Raw genomic sequence first — 20,555 nt, 5'->3', positions numbered from 1 at the left:
TGAAGTGACCCCCGGGGTAAACTTTCTGTTTCCCATCCACTCATCAAGGTTTCTCTTGAAGAGGGTTAGCAAGGTGCTCTGCATAATGTAGACTGGAAGCTTGTTCCAAAGCATGGGAAGTCTCTGGGACAGGAATCTATCCCTCCAGCACTGCCTATTTATTGTTGAGGTGAGGTTTAGATCCCTAGAGCATGTGGCTCGAGGGGATAAGGTTTTCTTTAGGTAGAGCATGTCCATCAATTCTAGGGTGGACATGGCCTTGTATGTCAGGCAGAGATCACCTCTAAGCAGGAGGTATGCAACCGAGTACAGCTGGAATTTCTTTAGTCGATCTGCATAGGGCATCTGTTTGAGGCCAGTGATCCTGTTGATGAGGTACTTCTGTGGTGTTTCCAGCTGTTGCAGGTGTCTTGTAAGGTACATCCCAAATGGGGCGTTGTACTCTATGATGGGTCTGATGAGTGATGAGTAGAGGGGCACAATGACCTCTTTTGATCTGGATGCAAATCCTTTTGTGATTAGGTGGGCCAAATAGAAGGATTTTCTAACCACTTTGGCAATGTGATTATCAAAGGAGAGATTACTATCTACTTGGGTCCCCAGATCCCTTATTACATTTTCTGTATTTAGGGGACTACCACCTATGTGGTAGTTTGTGGGTACTTTGTTATTTCCAAAGGGAATAACTATGCACTTTCTGGCATTTAGCTTGAGGCCATGATTTTGACACCAGGTATCCATCTCAGTGAGCCCTTTTGGAGGATGTTGGTGAGTCAATTATAGGCCCTAGTTTGCAGTCATCTGTGAACTTGGTCAGCCATAGTCCTCCTGTGCTTGTCTGTACTTCTGAGAAGTATATGCCAAACAGGAGGGGTCCTAGGACTGAGCCCTGGGGAATGCCACTTGTAACCGGTTTAGAGTCAGACCTAGCTCCCGCAACTTTCACCATGTGGGTTCTGTCTGTGAGCCAATTGGCAACCCATCTTGTGACATAGGGGTTTATGTTCAGGCTGGTGAGCTTGTCTATAATACCAGAACGGGGAATGGTGTAGAAGGCCTATGCGAGGTCTAGGTAGGCTGTGTGTACCACCTTTCCCTTGTCTATAGCCTTGGTTACTGTCTCAAAGAAGTCCACCAGGTTTAGGAGGCATGATCTGTCCTTAACAAAGCCAAATTGGGTAGGGTACAGTGTTTGGAGATTCCCAGTATCTCTGTTAATGAGTTCCATAATGATGAGCTCCATAGCCTTGCAGACCAAGCTAGTCAGGCTTATAGGGCAATAGTTCCTGGGGTCTGTTGTGGCTCCACCTTTGTGGAGCAGAATAGCCATTGCTGTGCACCACTCTATGGGTATGTAGCCTGTGGAGAGGCTGAGTTTAAACAGTGTGTTTAGGTGAGGGGTTAGTTTGTCTTTGAGATTGTGTAGGACGCAGCCTGGGACAGCATCCGGTCCCACTGATGCTGTGTTTTTGGCTTTGGAGAGGTCTATTTTAACCTGAGTGTCTGTGATTTCAGGGGCTCTACATTCTTCTGGTATTGTTATGGGCCCTTTTGGGGATGAGAGGGGGGTAAAATTTGCACTGAACCTGTCTGCCAGGATGTTGGCAATATCGATTGGTTCAGTGTATTTTGTGCCATTCTGCACTAACTCTGAGCAGATCTCAGCATTGCCACTTAGATTCTTGACATAGCTAAAGAATGCCTTGTGGTTAATCTTTGGAGTCTTTGGCAAGTTTTCTTTCAAAGCTCACCTTGGACGATTTTATGAGGGATTGTAGTTTCTTGCTGATACTGATCAGGGATGTCTTCCCTTCTTGGGATTTTACTCTTTTCTGTACTAGTTTCCTCCTTCTATTGTATAGCTTGTTTATGGCAGGGTTCCACCAGACTGGTTTCCTTTTCTTAGAGGAGTGAGTCTTGGTTTTGCTTGGGATAGCACGATCCATGCATTCTTGTAGGTGCCCGTAGAATGCATTAGTAAAGGATTTTGCAGCTTGGACAGCATTATCCTTTAGCATGGGTCTTTGAAACTTTCCACCTCCATCTTAAGTAACATGACGTTTGCTTTTGAAAAGTTTTTCACGGGGGTTTCCTTGTCCGGGGGTGGGGGTAGAATGTGGATATCCAAACTGATTTGTTTATGGTCAGATCTAACCAGCAAGGGGTTGACCTCCGGTGTGGAACACCGGTCACCCATGTTGGTGATGACCAGGTCCAATATGTTGTCACCTCTGGTGGGAGTGTTGACCAGTTGTTCCAGGGTGTTTGAGTTTATAAATTCTAGGAAATGTTGGGCAAGGGAGTTAGTACTTGAGTAGTTCTCCCAGTTAATGTTTGGGTAGTTGAAATCACCCAATATTAGGGTGTTTGATAGGACCTTTAAGTTACCCAGTGTTTTCAGAAATGCGGAATGGGAGTCCTGGGACATGGTGGGTGATCTGTAGCAAGCTACAATTTGAATTGCAGTTTTGCCCATTGTTAGTTGCATGTGGATAATCTCTGAAGCATCATGTTGTGCCACTAACCTGGAGGTTTGGGTATCCTTGATGAATATGGATACTCCCCCCGCCTTTTGTATTTTGGTCCAAGTTCTGTGGCCAGAATGTATGGTATGAGTTGTAGCCTGGTAGTGCTGGGGTTCTCTCTGGAGCCTTAAACCAGGTTTCTGTAACTGCACATATATCGATTTTCTCCCTACTGAGGAGTGTCTCCAGTCCGTGCATTTTGAGGTTTAGACTTCTGGCATTGAGTAGTATTACCCCCAGATTTTTGTTACTTGTGCTATTTATGGCGGTGGGTTTGTCTTTTGAGCCTTGCCTAAAAAAAGCACTATGGGGGTGGCAAGAACCTTGGCCAGTATTCAAAAGCCTAAGGGTGACAGGTGCAAGCTGTCTCTAGTGAAGCATTGTCGAGCATGTCATCCCAGGCAGACAGACACTGGATCCCTTTTGAATGACACCAGAAACTTAGCCAATTGTTGAAATTGATATTTTTTTCTTTATACTGTCGTATCATTCTTGGTGAGGGCAGGATGCTAGTCAGGGTCATACCGGCCTGGGTTAAGTGATCAGAGAGCTCTTCTATGTTTCTGGAATGTCAGTGTGCCTGACTATAGAGTCACTTATTACTAGTATGTTGGGTATGTTATTTTGCCTTGAGGGATGTGATTGCATGGCACACTGGTTTTGTGAAGTATGTGTTTCATGGTTTGTGTTGGGGGGGTGGAGGTTGCTTGGATGTCTGCTTTGGAGGGCTCTGTTGCTTTTGCAAATTTTTATTTAGAGCCTCCAAGTATGTTTTCCTGTATTTATGTGTGTTTTTTGCCGGTGTTGGTTTAATGGGTCTATGTGAGACTGGTGGTGTGATGCCAGTATTTCCCTTCTCCTCTTGACTGTCTGATCCAGTCTTGGGTTGAGAGAGCTTAGCCTCCAGTTTGGCTGTATAATTTCATCTCTCGCATGTATTAGTGTTTGGTGGTAGGAGGAGAGGGTTGTCTGTGTACATGAGGCAGTTGTAACATTGCCTCAAAATGCCCAGATTCACCAGTTGGACTGGAGAGTACACCTGAAACTGCCCTTTGAACATGCCTGGATAGGTACAGAAAACTGTTTTACTGAATGGATGGTAAGATCAAATAGAGAGCCTTGTCCTTCTGTAGTGCTAGGGTTTATAAGTGCTTGCTATGAGTTTTGAGCAACTGCTGGGCTGAACAATGAATGGCTTGAGTGCTTAAGTTGAAAGTTTGTCTAGTCCCAAGGGAAAAATTGAAGAGGAGACTTTGTGGAGCCGGGAATAGTTATACCCTACTGAACACCGGCACGCAAAACCGGGCAAATGCAGTTTTTATAGCAGGAAAATGAAAGAGATAGAAATTAGCCCAAAATGGCCAATAAACTACTACTTTCTGGGATGAAACCACTCCTCCAGGGACAGATAGGCTGCTCAAAGCTCCCCTCTCTCACAGGTGAACAGAGAAACTTCCTTCTATCCAAGTAAGGCATGGGCAAACACAGAGATTTGTAACACAGCCCTGAATTCAGCACTAACCTGAAAACTGGACTATACTAGCTTAGAAAGGCAGGAAACAAGTATATATATTTTTTCAGAAAATAAAGCAGATACAATAAAAAAACACTTTAAATGGCATAAAAAGATGATTATTGTTATATATCTCATTTCAGAGTTGTAGTCAATGCCCCTAGTAATAAAGTAGGAAGAAACACAAATATGGTAAAAGCAGATGAATAAAGTGGAATTATATATATATATATATATATATATATATATATATATATATATATATATATATATATATATATATATATATATATATATATATATATATATGTAAATATATATATATATATATATATATATATATATATATAAAACAATAGAAAAAGAACAATCTGATTTAAACAAGTTACCCAATTAACCAGAAAAAAACTTAAAACTGAGCCTTGTTCCAGCAGTCTTCAATCAGACAAGTTCTAACTGCACACTCCCGCTACTAGGGTGCAAGGGGAACCTTCACCAAAAAAGATGGCATGGATCAGTGCTCAAGTTATACAAACAAAGCTAGATTCAGCAAATCTGAATCTGAAACCTGAATCTGGTCCTATGCTACAGCAACAAGGCGCACCAATTTCAGAATGAAACAGTTCGAATAAGCAGGCACAATAAGCCTGTGACCAGAAATTCCCAGCTCAAAGGGCAGAAACCAGTCTCTCCTCCCACAAGAGTGCAGACCACAAACCTTCTTAATGTAGAATAACTGGCCTGAAGCCCAAGTGCTTAAACCAGAACTAATACACTTTTAGAATAGCAGACACTGAGCTTTCAATCAGCAATTCCCAGCTTAGAAAGATGTAAGCTACCTGTCCTGCCACAACAGTGCAGACCACAAACCGTCTTAATGTAAGACAACCAGCATGAACCCCAAGTGCTTAAACCAAAAAACTTAGAATAACAGTTACAATTTAATCAGGTTACTACCAAGCAGCAATAAGTGCAGCATAATAAATAAAATTGAGTATTTTTAAGAAGAGGCAAAAGAAAAACAAAGTAGGAGGAAACACAAATACAGTAAAAGCAGATGATTTTTTTTTTAATTAGTAAAGTGCAAGGAGAGAGGAAGGAAGACCTAAGTGGGTTGGCCTTCTCAAATCTTCTCTCTGTATTATGTAGAGTGAACACTAGACTCAGAATATGATCTCACTGTATTCGGTTAAGTGAGCAAATCAGATGGACTCAGGAGGAGTGTTCAAATACAGACTTACAGGAGGGGCGGGCAATTCCAGAGCCACCAACATTAACACCAAAACAAGAACAGGGACAGTGGGTGGGGACAAACAAGAAGAAGAAGAATTACAGATGTACAGATTACAGAGATATTAAATCAAAATGCAGACAAAATGAGAATAAACACATCTTTTCTCAATATCACAGCTGGCAGTAGTAGGTCAATCTATCTGCAGCAGCCTGAGCAACAGGTTTATCTGATTTAAAACACAGGACAGAAACCAAACAATACAGACGCAGGAATTCTTTGCCGGATGAAACTAGTTCTGAAAACTTACTGCCACTAAGAAAACAGACAAGGCCTCCAGACAAATAATTTCACTACAGCTGAGGTCAACACTGAGAGATATACAGCTATAACACACAAGAATAAGATTAAGTACAGTTGTACAGATTACAGAGATATTAAATCAAAATGCAGAGGAAAAATGAGAATAAACACTTATCTTTTCTCAATATCACAGCTGGCAGTAGGTCACTCTCTTTGCAGCAGCCTGAGCAACATGCCCAGACATTAATGTGACCTTGTGCATATGATACCCTACATGGCTTTGTTTCTTGCTGTAGCCATCCAAATGAGTTAACCATTCTTCGCCCAACAGCCAACTCCACTGGAAGCTTGCCAGGACAGTGAAACCTCATGCCCACTCCCAAGCAAAGCCGTGAATAAGCCATTTCCATTCCCACTCCTCTCTACCACCGCTTCAGTAGTTGATCTGCTAGATGAAACCAGGTCACCTGTATTGCACAATGGAAAACCCCTTCTACACCAATGTTTTGATCATGAAGCTGTGGGTCTGTAGACAGGCTTGAAAGGGTGCTACCATCATCTATGCCAACATGAAAGTGAGAGACAGGGTGTCAACTACAGGTCATGTGTTAGTGAGTCAATGTTTGTGTAATGTAATGAATAAGTCTAAAGCTTCTGCTGGCACTGAACTGTATAAAGATATCAGTCCAAGATGCTCAAAACTATTCATAACTGGTCTTTTTATTGCAGAGAAAAGATAATGGAACTTTCCTGGATGAAGAAAATCTTTTCATCTTGATGGGTGACCTCTTAGCAGCAGGAACAGATACAACTATCAACACCACTTTGTGGGCATTGCTGCTAATGGCAGCTTATCCTGATGTTCAAGGTAACAGTCTTAAGTACATACATACAAAAATAAATGTGCTGAGTTTATTAATGAAGGACTCTTTTTTTAAATACCTTTATTAAACTATCACTTAAGACAAAGGCAAACATGCATTAACAGAACAAACTATATTAACATTTTTCCATTTACATATATTATACATCACATATCTTTTCTTTGTAACTATCATCGGTACAGCATTAAACATTTTCCTGCCTTCCCTTAAACCTCACTCCTCCTCCAAAACATGTAATTGTTCCCAGAATTTCCATTTATTTCTAATTTGCTTTTTCCCTTTTTCTAAAGCTCTATCTTCCAGTTCTTTTACCTATTTTATAATACTCAATTCTTCAAATACAGTTGGCTTTGATTTTGATTTAATTTTTTTGGTAATTCAAACCAATTCTCCTGTATTCCGGAAAACACTGTAAACTTCAGTAGTCTGTTTCAAAAAAAAAAAAAAAAAAACAAGACTATCAAGAGTTTAAGTCGGTGGATTTACTATGCTTTTTTTTTTTTTGTTACAGAAAAGCACAGTAAATCAGCAGAATGAAGACATCAAGAAAAAGAAGGCAGGAGAGCGGAGTAAATGGGTGAGGTTATGGGTGGTGCAAGACGGGTGTATTATTGGTCCAGTTTTGTTAGCTGCTACAAATTAGGTCGGAGGAAAGGGATACAGAACAAAGTGGATAGCACTCTGCTATCCCTGATTTTGCAGAACATTCCTATTGTTGCTTCATTTTTTTGTCCTGTCCCCCGTCATTTTTTTTCTGGCAAATCACTAGAGATTAGCCAGTCAATAATGTCAGGCAATAAGTGTTTCATGCTTCTTAGTGTGTGGTGGGGAATCTTGAAGGATGCCTGGGTTTTGCACATTGTTATGGTTGCCAGTGATCATTGTTATTTTTTTTTCTACTGGACAGGACATCTGCTAAAATGGCGAACATAGTGCTAATCCTTGTTGATGTCCAAGACATTCAGATTGGAGGCATGGTAAGCTTGCTACTGCGGGGGTGGGGGCTAAACTTGAAGTAATTTTGAAAACAAAAGTTTGATGTTTCATTAAATCTATAATTACAAGACAAACCTACGCAGTGCATTAAAAAGTTACTACTTACTGTTTAAACCTCCTCCCTCTTCTTGTGCCCATGAATAGCATTCCTTTGGTAGTGGGTCATGTGCTTTTCTTCACATAACAACTAGCAAACTGTTGTAGGACAGGAAACAGTTTTGGGAAAGTGAGGGTTGTTCACCATCAGAGTGAAGCAGACCTCGCCCCAAGAATTTTCAACTCCCACGATTAACTTTGCTATTGAATCTTATTGATTAAAAATGCATGCCCTCCAAAACAGTCCCAGTTTCTTATGTGGCCTCCTGGGAAAATTGATTGCCCACCCCTGCTCTAAGGTCAAGAACACTGCATTAATAGACCCAGAAAATATCCCAGGATGCTTTCTAAATAGCACGAAACACGACCTAGTAGGCCCTCTGGAATTTCTATTTAACTGTGGTCTCCCAACAGCTTTTGTACCTCATGAATGGAGAACAGCAACAGCCATCCCTGTGCACAAAGGTGGGCCATTTACAGACCCTGGAAACTACAGACCCATAAGTCTCACTAGTCACATATGCAAAACCATGGAAAAAATTATCATGGAAATGATCAATAATGACATAAGAAACCTCCAAAGACTGGACTCAACACGATTTGGTTTCATCAAAGGCAGGTCATGCCTACTCATCCTGGTGGACTTCTTTGAGAAGGTCACCAAAGCAATGGATGAGAACAAAATGGTTTGCACTGCCTACCTTGACCTGGCCAAAGCATATGACACAATATTCCACTCAGACATTGTTGACAAACTCAAGAGGTTAGATATAAATCCTTATGTCACCCAGTGGATAGCCATCTGGCTCACAGACAGGTCCCGGGAAGTTATAACTGGGGAGTCCACCTCCATAAAGAGGCCAGTCACAAGCGGAATCCCTCAGGAATCAGTCCTAAGACCTATTCATTTTGGCATGTACTTCTCTGAAGTCAAGGCCAATGTCAATGGCATCTGGCTGACTAAATTTGCAGATGATAGTAAATTAGAAGCTGTCATTGAATCCCCCACCAATACAAGTGTTCTCCAGGAAGGACTGACACAGACATATAACTGGTGTCAGAGCCATGGACTAAACTAAATGCCAAGAAATGCATAATAGTATCCATCGGGAAGTCATCCATTCCTGGTAACTATCATATTGACAACACACCCCAAAGAGCTGACCCAGTAATCAGGGATTTGGGGATGCACATAGACAGTAATCTAGCATTTGACCATCATGTGTCTACAGTGGTGAGGAAATCATTTTATGTTGTGCAACTTATAAACAAAGGTATGGCATCTAGGCCCAAGGAAGTCATTGTTCCACTGTATTTGGCATTCATTATTTAAATACAATGCTCCCTTTGGGATGCACCTAACCAGGCATATCCAACAATTGGAAAGTCCATAGATGTTCCTCACTAAATGAATGCAGGGCATAAGTAACCAGTCCTATAAAGACTGACTCAAGGTCTTATCCCTGTATTCTGTCTCCTACAGGCTATTGAGGGGAGATCTAGGTCTGGTATACAGAAGGCATTGTCAGACCCCACCCTGAAGGACTTCCTGCACATATCCACAAATCAACAGCACCAGAATTACCTGTTATGAAGACTTAAAACTTACCTGTGATATAAATAGGATCTGTTGGAGAGATAGGTATGTATCCCAGAGACTACCCCTTCTCTGGAACAAGCTCCCCATTCATGTGAAGCAGTGTCCCTCCGTAACCCAATTCAAGTGGAACTTGGAAAATTGGATGGGGAACAGGAAATTCATCCCTGGTTTGGCACCTATGTCTCTACTGGACACAGGCAACCTGTAAATGGTTAATCTTCCAGGCCCCTGCTTGAAATGTTTAGTCACCCAAGCACCTGATTACACTTATCAAGGGTACCAAAACTTGTCAGAGATTTGGGATGCATGGCTAGGCTTAAAAATGCATTTGTGGTTGTTAGCCTAGTAGACACCTATAAAGCTATATTGTTTTAAAAGGAGAGGAAGCACCAACATCTTGGAAGAAACCTGTGGTGGATATATTACCCAAGGAGGATAAAAACCCAAAATAGTCAGCTTCATATAGACCCATTTCAATTTGAAACCATGATTATAAAGTGTTTATGTCTATACTAGTTAAGAGAATGGTAAAAGTGTTGCCAAAATTAATAGATATGGATCAACGTGTTTTTTTGTGGAGGAGAGGCAATGGTCTATTAACTTTAATAGAACAATGATGATCAAAGGTAAGCATAATGTAAGAAAATACCATTGTTGATGGTGAGATTGATGCAGAGAAAGCATTTGATATAGTAAGTTGGGATTTTATGAGTAGGGCAATGGAAGCATTTGTATTCCCTGATACAATAATAGAGTTAATTAGGAGGATGCATGAAGCTTCAGAGGCTAGAATTAAAGTGGGACGGTTCCTCTCTGCTAAGCTGTATTTTACTAGAAGATCCAGCATGGGTGTCCTCTTTCTCCTTTGTTGTTGGCTTTATATTTACTGCCATTGGAAGAGGAAACAAAGGATTCAGAAATTCAAGAATATAATTGGTATGGTAATCAAGAAAAGTTGGCTTTATTTGCGGATGGTATTATTTTGTACTTGATGAATCCTAAAAATGGGCATTTTGACATTGCAGAACATTTTGAAACAATTTCAAGTCTTTTTTGGATATAAAATTAATGAAGCTAAAGCAAAGGTTATAGCAGTATGTTATGTGCCCACACATGAACTGGTTCAGCAATACTCATATTTACAGGGAGACAATAAAATGAAGTTCTTAGGTGCATGGATTAAAAAAGATTCTGCTATGGCAGCTAAAGATACATGAGAAGAAACTAAACAAACAATAATATAACAACAGAGAAACTGGATGCTCTTATTTATGGATACGGAGAGTAACATACAAGCAATGAAAATGGTATAAGTCACTTTCATTTTATATACAAGTCAGGCATAATTTTTTTAAAAAGCAGGAAAAGTTATGGACAATAATTAATAAATATCAAAGGAATTTATTTTGGCGTGGTAGAGGGCAACAGTTAAGCAGGCTAAGTTGACCCTTCGCATCGAACAAGGTGGTTTAGGATTACCTGATTTGTATGGATATTTTACAGCTATGCAGCTAAGGTGTATATACATTACACAGGCCAAAGGTTATAAATTGAAATGGAAAGGGATGATGAAGCAAAGGAGGGGAAGTTCAAGAAATAAGGAGAGAGTAGGGTTTTGTATGCAGATCCTTAAGGAGAATAACAACCACCGTCTCTCTAAATAGAAGGATGGAATTAACAAAAAAGAGTAGTATTGCTGGAACTAAATTCATCCTCAAGTCTTGGTGAGTATCTTCACTTGGAGGACTCTGTTTTCATAAAATCTCACCAAGATGACACTGATGTATAGACTATATTTTATATATCATGGAGAAAGGTAGGTTAAAAAATGTCAAGGGCAGTCACAAAATGAAACTTTTCGCTGCCAGAAAGTCAGCCAAAGCTCTTTATTACAAAAACAAATGACTTGGTTTTAGTTTGTTTGCAGATCCCAACCTTCGTTTAGGTTAAAAAATGAAAGACAGCTGGGTGCACAGGTCCCAGGATAAAAAGTGACGAATCCTGGTGTATACATTGGTGCCAAGACTGGACAAAGAAGTGCAGAATCCTCAGGACACAGAAGCATTCCTACAATAGGGTTAGACCAGGCTCAGGGGAGGATGCCCCCCCCCCCCCATTGCACAAGGAAATAGTAGTCCACAAATATCACAAAAACTGACAAGACAAAAAACAAAGTGGACTATTGAGGATGAGGAAGAAATTATGTACTGTTACTATTACACAAAAAGCCCAGCATATCCAGAGAGAAGATAATCAAGACTGAGAGAAATCAGAAGAAAGAAAAAATATTTACACAAGAAAAACTGTCAAAATATACAAATAAAAATTTGTATTCATTAATACATCAAATCTTTGAAAATCATTACATAGACAAAGAAAATGTGCACCACCTGCAAAAAGAAGTGGCACAGGAAGTTTGAAAATAGAAATAATTTTTTTAAGGTATAAAAAAGAAACATGGGCATAGTAAAGAAAAAGAGATCTGGTATGGTAGAGTATTTATGCAAAGGAGAAAACAAAACTAATTAATACAAAAAAAGCATTGCCAAAATATTTGACGAGAAATACAAGCAAAGGCACTCAGAAATAGAAAATTTCACAATACAAAAACTTAAAAAAAACAAAGGGGAATGTATAAAAGAAAATTAACAAGGTAGAAGTTAAATAGAAGCTAAAGTTATGAATTATCTGAGAAGTGAAGGATTTAGTGTGGATAATCCAACACAGGCAATGATGGAATTATGGGTCCCCAGATTAAAGAGCAGCAGGTAGAGCAGGAGGCGTCTGAAGATGATTCAAGACTTGATAATGCTATGAAGACCTCTGTAGGAGCCCAGTATGAGAATCCAGCTGAAGTTGCACAGCAATGGAAGGAGGAGGAAACAGTGGTAACTGATGCAGGTAATGTTGTGGAGTGATGGGCTGAAGTTATGGATTATCTGGGAAGTGAAAGATTTATTGTGGAGAATTCAGCACAGGTAGTATTGCAATATGATGGAATAAGAAAATTGAAAAGGGTACAGATCATCAAAATACTTAGAAAAAAAGGACTTCCAGTGATGTCAGCATCATGTAAACACCAACATTGAAGTGCTCCATTTTTCTCGAATAAAAGCTGGGTTCGAGCTTCACTGGCCCTGCCTTCAATAACATCAGCTCTGATCCATCCTGACATCCTGAAAGTGGTGCAACTATAAAAGCAATTAAAAAAATGGACTCACTTATGCTGGAAATGCAAGAACTTGAGATGACTAAAGTGGAATATTCAGACCAGGTGCGTGACATTGATATAAAAGACCTTCAACAACTCCTGCAGTTTTCAGACTCACAGATTAAATATCTGGAAAGTGGACAGTGGATCTATGGAGCAGAGGGCACAGAAACAATATTAGACTGATCAGGGTGCCAGAACACTTAGGAATAATTGTGAGCAGCTGATATTGCCTCTGTTATCAGAATGCTCTACTATTTCACAAAAGGACACTGCAATACAAAGGGCTCACAGGGTACCTGTCCCTCACTCAGTACAGAGCTGATCATCTCGCCTGTACTTGTTTATCTACTGAACTATGCTGTAAAGGAGTTGATCTTAAGTAAAGTTTGGATCACTGGGAACATTTTGAAGGCAGGGGAGAGCAGAGTGCTTATGGCACAAGTTTTTCCCAGTAGACCAGACAGAAGTGTGCAGAGTTCAGAGGCACACTGAAAGTAGCCCAGTTAAATAAACGGAAATGTAGGATTCTCTGCCTGGCAGTGTTGAAAGTTTATATGCAGAGAGGAACATTCACTTTTCATTCCTAGATGAAGAACCTGCCAGCCTTTAGCAGTCTTCTTCAGTGTTGGAGGGAATCTAAGCAATATGAAACAGCACAATCCAGACATCCGATCTACTCTTTCTTCAAGGTGAACACTGGACCCATTCCCAGTTTTTATAAGGAGGATGGTTGCAAGACAAAAAACAGCAAATGTGGCTGCATGTTCTGCCTTGAATTATCAAACAACTGGATAATTATTTCAGCAAAAGAAAGATGATGTTATACTACTGAACAAAGTGCACTAACTCCTCAGAGAAACCAACTTGGTATTTGGGTCTTATACCAATAATTAAGAAACTTTGCAGTAACTCTGATGTGTTAATAGAGCATTAAGCAATGTTGAGGGGGAGCATTTTTTTAACTCAACTGTTGGAGCCTGGAACATTATTTAGACAGAAATGAAGTAAATGGATTTGTTCTTACTTCAATGGGCAACTAGTTCACCCTGTCAGAGGCTGTAGACTAGTGCTATAGTTTACTATAATTGTAAGCAGTTCATATTTCGTGTTGGAAATGTTTGGTTTGGTTGAACTATGTAGAATGGATAGACACATGAAGATGTTTTCTGGAGTGTCAAAATATGGAGCAATGGTAGGAGGGCGGCTTATTATGATGTATTCATAGGCAGGACAGCTGAACAGTGACAGCATGATGAATTATTTAACAAACCAAGGCATGTATGATTTCTCCTTACTATCTTAGAACATGAATGGGCTTGCTGACAAGCAAAAATAATGTAAGGCATTGCCATATATCTGTATTTTGAAGCCCCATTTAATTTGTTTACAGTAACTACATAAGACAAAATTAGAATCACAAACGTTGTTACAGGCCACGTATAACCAAGGGTATTGGTCAGCTTACAACACAGCAAGCAAAAGAGGCACATTGACTCTGATATGGAAGGATACCCCCTTTGAGGTATATTTTGAGTTAAGGCAGATTGTTTCATATGGAAATTACAATTGCAATAGTGAATATCAGTATGCCTTTTGCACTCCAGTTAAGGAAATGGGTTACTTGGTGAAGGAGTAGGTAACTTCTCAAAGTGGTATATCCTTTTGGGTGGGATATTTTAACACTGTTTGTGTTTTGTCTCCTAAAGCGGTATCATTTGGCCTTAGGAAACACTTTGTGTTGCCTAGTGGGAAGTTTCTGAAAAAAACTTTTAAATATGTTTGGGATGGTAGATCCTCCTGCCTATATGGGTTTATCTTCACAAACTTACACCTTTTACTCAATTTCTTCTAGAGTATTCTTGAGAACTGACAAAATCATAGTTTCATATGAAGCTGTTCAGTACCTGCAGTCATCAAAAGTCTCTCCTATGCTGATCTCTTTTCATGCCTCATTAATGGTGGGATTCTGCCTATTCACTGATTGTAATAGTGGGAGGAAAGAATTAATACTATGTTATATAAACACCTGGAAATAAGAAAAATAATTCACAAAGTTTGCGCACAGAAGACTGAGAACCGTGAAACATTAGAAAATATTGTCAGTAAAAGCTAGAAAGGTTTTAAGAGAGTTTTGTAAGATTATTTGTCCCTTCTATTTAATACCCACAAAACCCAACTCCTAGCCAAAATAAAACTGGCCCAAGAAGAACTTCTCTACTTACAATACCAAATTCTACAGGAGGACTGGGTTTTGTGAGAAATGTATTTAGACACAAAAAAAAGTTAGATGCATTATTTTTTTTTTTTTACAGAGCAGAGCAAACAGGTAAGGTCTTAAAGGTAAATTATTTTGATTTTTCTCCATCTAATCTGAAGTTTTTGGCCATAAGGTTGAGAAGTCAGGAGTCAGAGAAACTTATTATCACAAATTAGGAATCACAGAACTGACAATAACTGCAAGGACCCAAGTGAAATAATTGATATCTTATAGACAACTATAGGCAGTTCTATACTGACAGTAGAGACTCACTTCCCAAGAACAAGATCTAGATAACTATTTCAAGTCTTTGAAATTAAACACTCTCTCATTAGAGGATGCTATGACAATAGTCACTCCCATTACCTCAACAGAAATCTCGGATACTTTCTGGCAGTTAGAAAATGAGAAGTCTCCAGGGTCTGATGACCTCTCTGTAGAGAAATACAAATGGGGGTAGGGACTTATACAAGTCTTTGATAACTTGAGCAATGAATTATTGATGGGACACCCCCCACCTGTTTCTTGGAAAAAGTCCATAAAAACATTAATCTTGAACCAGACAAGGACAGGCTAAACCCTGCATCGTGCAGACCAGTCTTCATTTTAAACTATGATTATAAACTGTTTACGAATATAATTGCAGCTAGATTGGCCAAAGCACTTCCTAGGTTGATGCACTTAGATCAGGCAGGGTTTGTACAAGGGAGAGCTATTGATGATAACTTAATCAAAACAATTTTACATATGAAAGATGCTATAAAACATAGTAGTCATTTAATAATTACAAGTCTAGATGCTGAGAAAGTGTTTGGCAGATTATCGTGGAAGTTTATATGGAAATTGCTGGCATACTGGGGTTTCTCTGAGGCATTTATTAAGGCTCTAAGATCTCTTTATGCAGGGCTGACTGCTAGGGTACTAGTTAATACAATTCTCTCTCTCCGATCAGGTGGGGATGTTCATTGTCTCTGCTGACCTTTGCTTTGTATTTAGAGGTTTTAACTGAGCAACTGAGAGCTTCTTATACTGGAGGATATGCATTAAACAAAATTGACTATAAACTGTCACTGTATGCCGATGATTTATTAGTTTGCTTATCCCACCCATAAGACCACATGGAAATACTTTTTAAGGGACTGCATCAATTTGATCGACTATCTGGATTGATTAACTCGGACAAAACGAAATGATAAAAAAATAACTTTAACCTCCTGGTGGATATCTTAACCAAATTATCATTTTTAAATAACTCAGCCCCATAACCTACATAGGCATTCAACTATGTACTACACTGCAGCAAATTGTTAAGGAGACTTATAATAAAATGCTAGCCAAGGCAAAGGGTTTTTAGGTAGCTGGAAGTTTCTCTGCTTAGATATCCATCAAAATATCATTGCAATTAGATGGTTTGCGCTTCCCCAGATTCTCTATGCCTCTCAGGCCTTCAAATCCCAACTCCTCGGGAATTTTGAAATAGGATCACAGGATTATAGGGGATTACCAGGCTAATGGCCCTGAGGCCCTTACAAGCCTAGCCAATTTTTTCCCCTCTTTTAATGGTGCTGTTAGTACACCTGACTCAACACCTGCTGCCCCTGTTCAGAAGGGACACTGGTAAAACCCCAGGGGTGAATTTGCAATTCCCCATCCAATCATTCAGATTATGCTTGAAGAGGGTCAGTGAAGGGTTCTATTTTACTAGGACTGGAAGCTTATTCCAGAGAAGGGGGAGCCTTTGGGAGAAGAACCTGTCTCTCCAGTGGGTCCTGTTAATATTGCTTCTCATGTTGAGGTCACTAGAGCGGATGCAGCAAGTACCATTTGTCTTGCTAATATATAGCATTTCCATCAGGACAGGGTCCACGGTTGCCTTATAGGCTAGGCAGCGGTCACCCTTGAGTAGTCTGTAGGACACAGAGTATAGCAACAGAGATTTTAGTCTATCGGCATAGGACAGATGTTGAACACCTTGAATGTTCTTTGTAAGGTACCTCTGAGGTCTCTGCAATTGTTGGAGGTGCCTGCCAAGGTACATACCAAAGGGTGCAATGTATTCTATAATGGAGGACTACAGAGAGGTTATATCTTCTTTTTTCTGGAGGTAGTGCCCTTATTGATGAGAGGGGCAACATAAAAGGTCTTCCTCATCATTGTGGAAACATGATGGTTAAAGAGATTGTTGTCAACCTGCGTGCCTGGATCTCTTACCATAGCTTAGGTACTTAAGGTGTTGTTTGTAATGTGGTACTTTGCAGGAACATCTCCCTTGCTGAAGGGGATGATGATGCACTATTTTAGTGTTTAGCTTGAGTCCATGAATTAGGCACCAATTGTTGGTTTGAGTAAGACCTTCCTGAAGGGTGACAGCGTCTCTAGGGGATTCAATGATCACACTCAGCTTGCAGTCATCTGCAAACTTTGTTAGCCACATGCCTTTTGTTTTGGCCTGTACTTCTGAAAAGTAATTTCCAAAGAATAGGGGCCCCAGCACCAAGCCTTGTGATACTTCACTGGTTACTGGTCTGGAGGTGGATGAAGAATCCCCTATTTTAACTGTGTGTGTTCTGTTGGTAAGCCAGTTAGCAACCCATCAAACTATGTACTTGTTTATGTTCAGTTGGGTAAGTTTATCAATGATCCCTGAGTAGAGAATTTTGTTGAAGGCCTTCACTAGCTCTAAATAAGCAGTATGCACAGTTTTGCCTTCATCCAGGGCTTTGGTGACTGTCTCCTAGAAGTTTAGTTCAGTAGTTACAACCTCCCTTTAGCGAAACCAGACTGGGATAGGTCTAGTGTTTGGAGGTCGACCATATCCTTGTTGATGAGGTCCATGATGATTCTCTCCATGGACTTGCATATGAGGCTGGTCAGACTAATTGGTCTGTAATTCCCATGGTCAGCAGAGGAGCCCCCTTTGTGGAGGGAGAAGACAGTGGCAGCAGAAACATACTCAGTGCTTAGACTGTGGTTAAAGAGGGTACTCAGAGGCCCCGCTAGCTCCTGCTTTAAGAGATTCAAGATGCAGCCGATGTTGCCTCGTCCCATAGAGGCCATGTTTTTTGCCTTGGAAAGGGAGTTAAGGGCCTGTTCTTTAGAGATTTTTCGGGGAGGACATGTGGGAGCAATGTCTTGTGGTATATTGGGTGGTGACGGGGGAGAATTTCTCACTGAACTTATTTGCCAGCAGATTAGAAATATTGCCAAGCTCCGTATATGTTGCAACATTTACAAGGAGTTCAGTACAAATCTGGGATTTTTCTTTAAGGTTGCGGACATAGCCAAATAATGCCTTGTGGTTACCTTTGGCTAGGAAGGGCAGTTTAGATTTGCAGTCTGCTTTGGATTTTTTCACTAGGTGTCCTATTTGCTTATTTAGTCCAATAAGGGAGTCCTTTGAGTTTGGGGACCATCTTCTACTGCTTTTGGATAGTAGTTTCTTTCTCCTGTTATACACCCTGTTTGTGGTGGATGATCACCAAACAGGCTTGTTCTTACTTGAGGAACTTAATTTTATCCTGTTGGAAACAGCTGAGTCAATGCAACTGTGAGCTGTTTATACAAGGCATTTTTATAAACCTCGGCATAGGTATCCTTGCCATCAGTAGGTGAAGGGGCTATGAAACTAGTAATATCGTCTTGTAAGAAATTATAGTTTGCGTTGGAGAAATATTTTAGTTTAGTTCCAGCTGGGGGAGGGTCAGACTCTATTGTTACTTCTAGTGTGACTGACTTGTGGTCAGATCTCACTAGAGATGACTGTAAACTTGTAGTGGTGCAATGATCACTCGTGTTCATAAGTACCAGATCCAGAATGTTTGAACCCCTAGTAGGGGTGTCCACTAACTGGTACAGGGCATTGGAGTTTACAAAGTTCAAGAATCTCTGGATGAGTGCATATGTACAGGTGTAGTTAGACCAATTTATTGATGGGTAGTTGAAGTCTCCCAATATCGGGGTGTTTTGTGGTATATTGAGGGACTCCAGGAGGTCGAGATAGGCTCTGTGGGTGTCCTGGTTCAAGGAGAGGGTCCTATAACTGATGATAAGCTGAAGAGGAGTTTTACCTACAGAGAGTTGTACATTGAGTAGTCTGAGGGACTCATTTAGACATACCAATCTGGAGGAGTATTTGTCTTTAATAAAAATAAATCCTCCTCCTCCTTTGGATTTCCCACTCTCGTCTGATGATTTCAGCGAGTGGAAGGCGTTGTAACCCAGTACTGCCAGAGTATTCCCTGCAGCCTTGAACCAGGTTTCTGTGACAGCACAGATATCAGCATCCTTCAAGGTGAGGGCAGCTTCCAATAAGTATAGTTTTAGGTTAAAACTCCTAGTATTTAGCAGCATGACCCTGCTGTTGATTTTTGAGAAAAAACTTATATTGTACTTGTGACATTGCCTAAAAAAGGCACTGGGGGGAGGCAAGAGCCTTTGCCAGAAGCTGGAGTCCTAGGGGTGACAGATGAAGACCATCTCTGGCAAAGCATCGAGGTCTATCAACCATGTCATCCCAGGCTGACAGGAACTGGATTCCCTTAAAATGACACCAGAAATTAAGCCAACTGTTGAAGTCAATCATCTTTTGCTTGTATTGTGGCATCATCCTGGGTGAGGGTAGTATGCTGCTTAATGCTAGAGACATGCCTGCCTGGGACACATAATCCAATAGCTCAGTCATGTTTCTTTTCATGTAGTCCAGAGAGGTACATCTCAGTTCATTAACACCAACATGTACTATGACAAAGTCATAACAGTACTTGATGCTGAGAGACTTGAGTGCATGTGTGATGTTCCGGATCATGGCTCCAGGCAGGCAGGTAATCAAGACCTTCTCCTTATCCAACATGGAGAGTGGTACATCAGTGTATTTTGCAATAGAGTCACCTATGACTAGTACATTTGGTTTTGTGTTACACCTCATTGGCTTACCTGGTGAGACACTGGCATTTCTATGTGTACTGTGTTTATCTACACATGAGCTATGTGTGGTGTGCTTGTGTTTGGGAAGTCTCTGTGCTTTCGGTAGGTTATTAGAGAGGACCTCAGCATATGTGGGGTTATGTGTTGGCTGCATGTTAGGTGAGGCTGGTGGTATGTGAGTGCTGACAACCTCCTTGGTGTCAGGTATACTCACTGATGAGTGAGGAAGCATTGATTCTATGTTTTTATGTAGATGCTCCTCTTACATGTTGAGTTTGAGTACGTAAGAGTGTTGTAAAAGAAGTGGGCTGTCAGTGTACAAGAGGCAATTGCTAATTTGACCACATATGCTGGAGAAATGGTGGGTATTGTCCTTCAATGCCACTAGGTAAGAGGTGTGGTTGGTAACAGGGATTGACCAGAAATGGCCTTTTGGGGTTCTTGTGTGAAGTTAGTCCACTAGTATAGATGAAGAAAACTAGAGAGGGTAGCTCAGAGGCTGCTCTTATACCCAGGAAACAGTAAATGGATCTGCATGTTAGTATGAGGCACTGAGCTTCACGCAAACCAAACTTTGGGCTTTTAAAATAAATGAGAAAACCTTACTGGTGGGCAAAATAGCCAATCAAAAGCTCATAACACAGCCATAGTCCAACGAGATTAAATGCAGAGGTTGAAAAACAGGTAAAACATACAGTAAAAATGCAGAAATAATCAGCAAAAACACTGATAACAGCAAGTGCAGAAATACAAGCAATAGTATTCTTATATTTTGTTGTAGGCCTAGGATAGCTCAGATGCAGATAGCTGAAAACTGGCTGGACTCCTACCTCAGTGCAGATCAGTTAAAACAAGTGCAAACCCACACAAATACATGGCTTTTAAAATAAATGAAAAAATCTTTACTGGTGGGCAAAATAGCTAATCAAAAGCTCAAAACAGAGCCCTAGTCCAACAAACTTCAATGGATGAGTCTCTAGCCACACATCTCCTGCCAAAAGGGTATAGAGGGC

General features: G+C 40.4%; 1 protein-coding gene across 1 annotated transcript in view; it reads left to right on the top strand.

Moving 5' to 3' along the window:
• The window catches only part of LOC122809660 (cytochrome P450 2U1-like), a 322,309-nt gene that overhangs the window by 181,181 nt on the left and 120,573 nt on the right, over positions 1–20,555 (top strand). Inside the window, exon 5 of the mRNA XM_044081319.1 lies at positions 6,302–6,440. Coding sequence (XP_043937254.1) covers positions 6,302–6,440 — 139 coding nt within the window. The remainder of the gene's footprint in view (positions 1–6,301; positions 6,441–20,555) is intronic.

Source organism: Protopterus annectens, chromosome 8.part0 (genome assembly GCF_019279795.1).
Source record: "Protopterus annectens isolate FY-2018-M chromosome 8.part0, PAN1.0, whole genome shotgun sequence".
Lineage (NCBI taxonomy): Eukaryota > Metazoa > Chordata > Ceratodontiformes > Protopteridae > Protopterus > Protopterus annectens.
Note: the sequence above shows the minus strand (reverse complement) of the source record. Positions and strands in the feature narration are given on the sequence as shown.